General features: G+C 40.7%; 1 protein-coding gene across 1 annotated transcript in view; it reads left to right on the plus strand.

The window, feature by feature from the left end:
• The window catches only part of lpar1 (lysophosphatidic acid receptor 1), a 32,046-nt gene extending 28,955 nt beyond the window's left edge, over positions 1 to 3,091 (plus strand). Inside the window, exon 3 of the mRNA XM_076283924.1 lies at positions 1,766 to 3,091. Coding sequence (XP_076140039.1) covers positions 1,766 to 2,067 — 302 coding nt within the window. The 3' untranslated portion in view covers positions 2,068 to 3,091. The remainder of the gene's footprint in view (positions 1 to 1,765) is intronic.
• Positions 3,092 to 8,993: the final 5,902 nt, after the last annotated feature.

Here is an 8,993-nt window from a genome sequence, read left to right on the forward strand (position 1 = left end):
CATACACTGTTCAAATGTGTTCACCACACGACAGTTTCACCAAAATCATTCTTTTACATGAATTGCTGTTGTGTTTTATGAATTAGGGAATTGTGTAGTGCTGTCTGTGTGACCCGTTTGAATATTATATGGGCGCTCTAAGCCTCAGACATTTGCCTTGTCATTATTTTGATTTAGGCTGTAGTTGTACATTCTGTGTGAACACAGGGTGATCCATGATGTTTTTTTATCATTGTTTGTTACTGCTTGTAGACATATTTTTGGATGCTGCATTTTGTAAACAGCTGTCTTATCATGGCCTCCTGTTCCAAATTAGCCATTTGTGCTGTTCCCACAGAATTGGCGCACTACGGTGCATCATTCTCATAGTCTACTGCTTAATTTGGATCCCACAGCAAAGCCGGTGAAGAGAACAGTGGTGAATGTAGTCCTCGCCTCAATCCCTTATTTATATAGGGGCAAAAAGTGTGCTCAGGGGAATCTAGCGTAAAGACAGAGAGCAAAGCAAACACGTGGACAGGGCGGTGGGATTGCTGGAGGAAATTAAAGCCCCCCACCCCTCCCCCCCCTATCTCCTTGTAAGACTCCAGAGCACCTAAAAGTTAGCTTTGAACAGCTGCCCTCCCCCCTCACCTTGCCTGACTTGCTCGGGAGATGGGGGGAAACGTTGTGGAAAGGCCATGTTGCTAGCAGCTTATTGGGTTTATCTAACTCCTGAGAGTCGCCACATAGCTTTCAAGTGATGTAAAGCGTGCGAGAACAGCTGTGTTCGCTAATAAAAAGCAGAGCCTTCACAAATATCTGCTCTTGTACAAAATAACTTTTGTAGCCAAAATATTTATCCCCATTCTGACCGACTGGAGATGAGAGCAGTGTCGTGTGGGTAATAAGACCGATATTGTTATGAGTCGATCAACATGTTTTTTTTTCACAATGATAAAAGTAAAGCAGAGGAGAGAAACACAAATCTGTCAGTTTGGCCCTAACTTTTTGAACAGTCATTTCGGTTCTTCGTTTGCCAAGCTCCGTTTCCATTCTCCGATTGTGTTGATAAAGGCCAAAGTCCCGTTTATGTGATGTTTTGACAGGGCCACAGGGTCTGGGGTTAGAGTGGGATTGTTTTGGACGTTTCTACTCATCGTAACATATGTTATTTAAGTTTGGCACGACCAGAGTGAGTATGTCATTTCTTGGTTTTTGACGGAGGGTGGGGGCAGAGTGGGAGTGTCAGAATAAATATCATTCAGACCTTCCCAGAGCTGACATACGCCTGTTCGTAATGCTTTTTAGAGGGACTTTACAGACATATAAGACTTTTATTATACATTAATACTGTATATCTGCTTCAGTGTTCTCAGCGTATCCCAGCTTTTGGATTTGTAGATTTTCAGGTGCATTTGCTGCATATTCAGTACCATATATTACCTCTTCAACATGGAGTATTGGGTAGCACTTTACTTGAAGGTATCTACATAAGAGTGACATGATACTATCATGAACACATGAACCCTAACCCTAATACCTAACCCTAACTTGTCATGACAAAAAACAAATGACACTTAATGACAGAAGCGTTATGTCATAAACGTCTATGACTTTATAATGTTTATAATGTGTATAATGTTTATGACATTTTACCATTTTTGATGGTTGTTTATTGGCCGCTGTGTAGAATCCCCCACCTAAAGCACTAGGAATGTAACACCTCTCCTGTGTACATCTGAAACTCCACACAACCTCTAATAGTGTATATCTGCTCCTCCAGGTGCCTTCATCATCTGCTGGACCCCTGGCCTAGTGCTGCTGCTGTTGGACGTCTTCTGCACCGACTGCAACGTGCTCTCCTTCGAGAAGTTCTTCCTGCTCCTGGCGGAGTTCAACTCGGCAATGAACCCCATCATCTACTCGTACCGCGACAAGGAGATGAGCGTCACCTTCAAGCAGATCCTGTGCTGCCAGAGGCAGGAGAACGTCAACGGCACTGCCGAGGGCTCTGACCGGTCCGCCTCGTCCATCAACCACACCGTCCTCAGTGGCCCCCACAACAACGACCATTCGGTGGTGTGATGGGTCTGACTGAAGCACGGGCACATCTGGCCCAGACAAGGCCAAAACAGAGAGCCGTGATGGAGATGCTTGAGTGACAGGCAGGGATTCAGGTGTTTCAGCGGCAAAGACTTTTTTCTTTCTTTTGTAATTTTTCTTTCAGTGTTTTGTAAGGTTTTGTTTTTTTTAATGTTTTTGCTTGATTTCTGATTGTGTTTTTTGTTTTGTTTTTATTATTTTGGATGAATTGTTGACACTATGAACTATTTAAGGATTTGTCTCTCTGATGTGAAGGATAAGCCAGTATAACCGCTTCCACTAGATTCCGTCCATTTTCACATTCCTCAGTGTTGTCAAAGTCGGAAGAGTTATAGATGAAGGAGAGAGAACCTGACCAGAGTTGGAAGACTTTAGATGAGGAAGTAAGAACCTGGCCAGTGATTAAAACATCCTTCAGAGCTGGGTGTGAAGTGCAGAGATCTGGCTGTACACCTGCGGGGGAGTCTCAAGATACAAAAGCAGAGCTACTGCGTTATCTGACCACTGCACTGGGGAAAAGCTGAAATGCTAATTAAAGGTGTTTCTTGTGATGTTAATCTCCATCAAATTTAGCTGTCACAGAATTCCATCCCCTCCCGTCAATGTGCTCTGCATTGAGAACATTTTGTTAATAATCAGAATTCCCAATTATTTTACTTAATTATATGTTTCCAGGTCTTACTCAGGACGGCGATATAGCTAACACAGAAATCTCCTTTTGTAAGATGAGGAAGTGATTGAAGGTTGCTATTTTATTTCTGTTTCATGTATTTCATTTTTGGTGCTGTGACCATTATTCTTTTTTCACTAACAGAAAGAAATTACAGAAGAAAAAAAAATGTTTTGGATACTTTGGTTACTTTATCAGATAGTGTAGCTAAATCTAGCATTAAGAACCAATGCAAGGTGTTACCAAATCCATTAACGCACCAATGGTTTCTGTCTGAACATCTGACTGATGGGTCAGGATCCGGGATCTGGGCCATATAAGGATCCAGATTAAGATCCAGATTAAGATCCAAATGCGGACCACATTCCACATATGCTATCCAAATTCTCTGGTTACGGACATAGACATAGACAAACCACCACAAGCCTTAATCCAGTTAATGTCACAAGCTATCACATGGCTGAGATAGGTGACATATTTCAGTCATGCCTTATCCTGAAGGATTGCACCATAGAATTGATTTTTTTCGTAGTAGAGCTAATGTTAATAAAACATTGTTCTGTACAATTCTTCTTTTTATATGAGTACCACAGTGATGTTGACAAACAACATTACCAAAGGATTTAAGACCTTCTAGAAAATTAAACTTGAATTTTGATATTTATATACGTTGTTAATGAACAAAAAAGAAATTAATTGACGGCTGAAAATTTAATCGTGACAAAATTTCAAATGTAAACAAATTTGACATACTTTAAATGGCTCCATTTAAATAGCACGTCTAACATTAAGGTAGCTATATATAACTGCTTGCAGCATTTAATCTTTTGATTTTGCACTACACTGGTCAGTATTGGATTCATGAGACCACTAGCAAGTGGTTTTAACATTTGAGCAAAACTGCTTTATCCCACTTAGCTACATAATGCCTGTACATTTCATTCTTTGAGCAAAAGTGCCCTATCCCACTTACTGTAGCCACATTGTGCTTGTACGTTTCCATTCATTGAGCAAAACTGTTCTTTCCCACTTAGCTACATAATGCTAGTATGCTAAATTGTCCTGATGTGGGACACCTAAGCTCCAGTGGGTGTGGTTCTTCCCCAAACTAATGAATGTCAGTGAACTATGAGAAACCCAAAGCTGTAGGGTCCTGTGGTCAAAGGATTTAATGTGTTGACTTGAAATGTGTTGACACATTTTAGCCTAATATAGCCTACTACAGAAGTCCGAAAAGCAAAAAAATGTCCCACATTAGGGCAATCTACCCTACATTTCCATTCTTTGAGCGAAACTGCTCTTTCCAACTTAGCTTGTACCTTTCCATTCTTTGCACTGACATGATAACTTCCTGCTTTAGCAGCAACACATGTTTGAACTGTGTAGCGACAGTTAACAATGGCCTTCATTATCTACACTGTGTATCATCCTTTGTTTCTTTCAGTCTGTTCTGCCAGTCCTTTGAATGAGTGCTATCTAACAATCTAGTGGGCTTTGCTAAATATTTCACCTAAACACCTGTTACTTTTTCCTTATAATGTAAACCATCTTTGTAGATTTGGTATAGCTGTTTTACTAATCCAAAACATGTTCAGGGACTCAAAGTCATGGACTGATTAACACGTAATACCACATTTTTTCTCTCTCGCTTTTTAATTTCTGTTGAGTGTTAACATGGACCCACGTGGACATCATCCTTTATAAGGCTTGTAAATGTGATGGTTGTAATTATAGATTATTAAATTGACAGGGAGGCTACAAAGGGCACGTAACTGAAGCGTTCCGTTCGCAGAGCGTCTGCTGGAACAAGTACTTTCCACTATTAACCTTATTCCGTGCGCAAACAGGGGGGACGCCATCTTCGTCCGATTTGTGTTCGACCTTCCTGTTGAGCAGTACATCCATTGCGATACAATGAGATAGCAGAGTTCTATCTAGATGACGTATGACATAGATATGACTATCTAGATGACATGTTATGGGTCATCTGAAAGTAAGGAACGTTTATTTAGGACTTTGGTGACTTTTCTGTAATACACCTTTCCTATCTGAACTTCCTATCGGACTTGGGAGCAGCTGTTCTCTAATGACTTTCTAAATATAGTTACCATGGTTACTAAACAGATAAGATAGGATTTGCGAGTTAGGAAGTTTCTTTATTATGGCCTCGCATTAAGTGTTTTGGTTTTAGCATTTTAGACAGTAAATAATCAGATAATGCATTGGGTTTTGGGTAAAAATAAAGAAAGCACTTTATAAGAATATGTTATGGCAATTATGTATTCACATACAGTGCTGAGTGGCCAGTCCATCTCTAAAATATCCCCATACGATTTAGGGGCCACCAGCGTATATCATCTACCCACTCTATAGAGGTAAATAGATAGATAGATAGATACTTTATTGATCCCCATGGGGAAATTCAAGAAATATAGAAATATAAAAAATAAATATATAAAAAAATATAATATAAAAATATAAAAAAATATAAAATATAAAATAGCATTGGTGGCGAAGTACAATCTTGCCATCTGACCTCCTGAATCTTGATAGCATTTTTTGTTTCTTCCCAAATTCTGCCGTGTTATCCGAATAAAGCTAACTAGCCAGAACTAGCTGACCAGAAGATTGAGCACAAGGCAGAAGAAAATACATTTCTAAAATGGGCGTGACGGAATAAGGTGAATAATCAATGGAACTGGCTACACGAGACGTGATACCGGTACATACATTCATAAAATATTTGTACGCTGCGCGAACGAAGCGCTTCAGTTTACAGACCTGTCGTAGCACGGGTGTTAGAGTGTGGACCACGTTTTAGTCCCCTCCTGTTGCTCTCTGTGAGTTTGACTTTGTGTCGTAGCCATCCAGTGTCTGAATGAGTAATGACTTACGCTTCTAACACTCGCCTGTACCGGTGCTAGCACTAGTGGTGTGGTTCACCCCCTGCCTTTGAGACAGTTTTGTCTAAAATATCTTGTTTTGGGTGGGTCATTGAGGTCCACTTAAATATAAATGAAAAGTGCTGCACCTGATGTTGGTGCCCCTAGGTATTAGGCCTACCAAGGGCAGCCTGCTTCGCCTACAGCAAGGCCTGCCTCAATCGTCCAGTTTACGTCTGTAACCACAGCAATGTAATCACAAGCAAAGCAAACTGAATGATAAGTCTAGTCTGTGTGTTGGTCTGTACTTCATATATCCATGTATGTATGTACGTATGTATGTAATATATGTGTATATATTCCATGTTATTCAAGAAGGGAGGCTTTACTGTCTAGATCGCAAACAGAACTGGATTATATATTTTGTTCTGTTAAGCAGTTGAGAAACTGAAATACTTGCTTAAAAAAACTCCTTTTATCATATTATAATGTCCTCCCGCGCCAAACATTTTGTCTTCTTTCTCCAAATTCTATTTACAGTCACTAAGTCTTTTTATTTTCATGTCAGTTGTCAGAGACTAAAGCAACGTGTGACTAACCATTTTGTTTTATCTTAATTCTGGCACTACGAGTCTTAGCTTGTGTGTGATGGATCTTGCCAATTGTGATGCAATGGATGAACTTGTCATAGTGACGTCTTAGTACAAATTATGAGTTGTAAATGTCTGTTCAAAATGTTATAGCCCAAAGAAAGGAAAGAAATCAATGATATTAGTCTGCTTAGATATTTTTTTATATGTTTTCCTTATATCCTTATATAAGTTTTTCAGTCCCAAATGTCCAGCAATGAATGACTGTACAGTTTATTTCTCTGACATTGTCTTTCAATCAGATGCCTTCGTCTTAAGAACAATAAACCTCTATAGTACCATAAGGCCCTGCTGTGTGTGCATGTGTTTATGGGTCTTCCTTTAGATTGTTTGGAGTACACTGTTTGTACTGCTTGGCAAAACCTTGACAATGGAGAATTTTTTTTTACACACGCACTTCAGCTACAGGTGATTGATTTGTAGCATGTGTGTCCCCCCGTGAACCCTCGTGTGGCTCACGCATCCAAGCCCTGCTGAAAGAGAGTTCCCCTCCAACCGCCAGGAAGTTCCTGCTGGCACGACCGAACGCGGAACGCTGAGTGAAGGGGATGTCACGTCCTGTCACTTTCTCTGCCACGTCCTGGTCCAGACCACATGCGGTGGCCTCTGGAGCGCCAGTGCTCCAGCCGGGGCCAGACTCGGGCCACTCTCGGCCCAGAGTCGCTCCGCGCTACGCTGGGGTCCATCCCAGATTCCACTCAGCTCTTGTCCGGAGACTGATTGTGCTCTAGCAAGGCCAGCTTAGAGTGACCTCCCTTTGTACCCTTGAGCTGGTAGAGACACACAGTACACATCCGACATTCGTTCATTCATACATTTGTAACTTTTAGTACTAAAGTAATATGGTTATCCTAAAGTATATGTTGCAAGTTGCTTTCAATAAAAAGTGCCTGCTTGCAAAGTAAACATAAACATTTCACACAAAAAAAGATTTGAACAAATCATTGAGAAAATGAATATCGAAGGACCAAAATGTTATCCATAGATAAAATCATAATTTGCAGGAGTCTTTGAGTTCCACGATTGTCGACCTCTGGTCTTCTCTAACACACTTGCGCACGAGATGTGCAAAAGTCTTTTGTTTTTTGGAACAAATTAATGAGGAAATGCTTGGTGTGTGTGAGGTACGGGGCCAGTGTCCGTTCCTCTGGACAATCAGACTAACAGTCCTGTGAGTCTCACTTTGGCCACGGATGCTGGTTTAACCCACTGCAGCTGTGACCTGCATTCCACACGATTTGCTCTGCCCCGAAAAATATTTGATTTTGGACACTCAACCCCCCATTGCCTCAAGCGAATATACAGTACAGTAATGATTTATAGTTTGTGGGGTTTTCCCTAAAAGAAGATAAATAAAATGTAAAAATTAGTTCAGTTCTGTCAATCATAATTTCTGACGCATGTCACATAAAACCACCACACTGCAGTAAACAAATGAACTCACTGCAAAATGTTCCATGTGCATAAAAAATATTTGTTTAATTTGAAAAATATTTTTTTCATTTGAAAAATATTTTTTAAAAGGATTGGTTAGTCCCTGTAGATTGACTTGAAAGACATGTTGCAACCACAAAATTTTTTGCAGTGTAGTTTGAAATTAGGGCCCAACATCTTTACTTTACTCTGGTCAGTGATAGTGAAGCTAGAGTTGTCTTAAAGGAGAAGTTCGGTGTGATATTGACCTAAAGTGTGTTGAAACATGATACCGAGTGTGAACTTTTGTCCCATAGCTCATCTCGGCTTGTCCCCTGCACTCCGAAATCTGGCGCTAGTTAGCCGATGCTACCAACAGGTTTTCAATGGGGGTGCCTCGGGCATCGGCCTAGCCATGCAAATAAACACCATTGTGGTGGTTTTACACCATTAACGAGGCTCAAAGTAGCTCCACACTTCATTGGTAGACTTCCGAGGGCCCTGACATTTAAAACGAGACATTGAAAAAGCACTGGTAGTTTATTCACAAGACGAAATATACAGACAGTACCTTCAGGAAGTTTACCATTCGCCGCCATCTTGAATTCAGTCACGATAAGTCGAGCGACGAGTACGAATGAACAGGTATGATAAGGGATCAGATTCCAAAAATAATTCTGTGGAAATGCATGGATTCCAGTTGCTGCTGCTTGAAGCAACTCCCATGTTAAATCCATTCTACTTCATTACAAATGCTACAATGAAACTCCATCTCATTCTCAGGTTTTCATTGCCACCTGCTCCACACAGCACGCATGTACGCACACACACACACACACACACACAAGCGGTCAAATTCTAGCTACTGAGGTAGCCGTTGGAAGGTTACACACAGCTCAAAACACTTGTGAAAGCCTTCTCGTTTTGATTACGATATTTAGACTGGCCCAATACATTAACAGCCCACTGGGAATCCTCCCGAACCTCCCGATTAGCCACTCCAGCTGCATTCAAAACATTAAAGAAATTCATTTAACAGATATTGCAACTGCATGCAAGGTTGACTAGGCCTATATCATGAGGTTATTATGTAAAGCTGTTTCCGAATTAGTCACTGAATTAATAGCTTTACTATGTTAGATAGAAGTATCAAACAACCTGTTAAAATTCAGGGAATTGCATTTAGTTCATACATTTTTTTCTGGGAGAGGACCCACAGACCCCCCATCAACAGTCCCACCCACTTTCAAAAAGCCTCCAACGCCCATGATTGAGAGAGTAAAAGAGTGAGTG

This window comes from Alosa pseudoharengus, unplaced genomic scaffold (genome assembly GCF_046254945.1).
Source record: "Alosa pseudoharengus isolate Yale_2024_CS ecotype anadromous, Long Island Sound unplaced genomic scaffold, YU_APseudo_1.1 YU_APseudo_1.1_scf_14, whole genome shotgun sequence".
NCBI lineage: Eukaryota > Metazoa > Chordata > Actinopteri > Clupeiformes > Clupeidae > Alosa > Alosa pseudoharengus.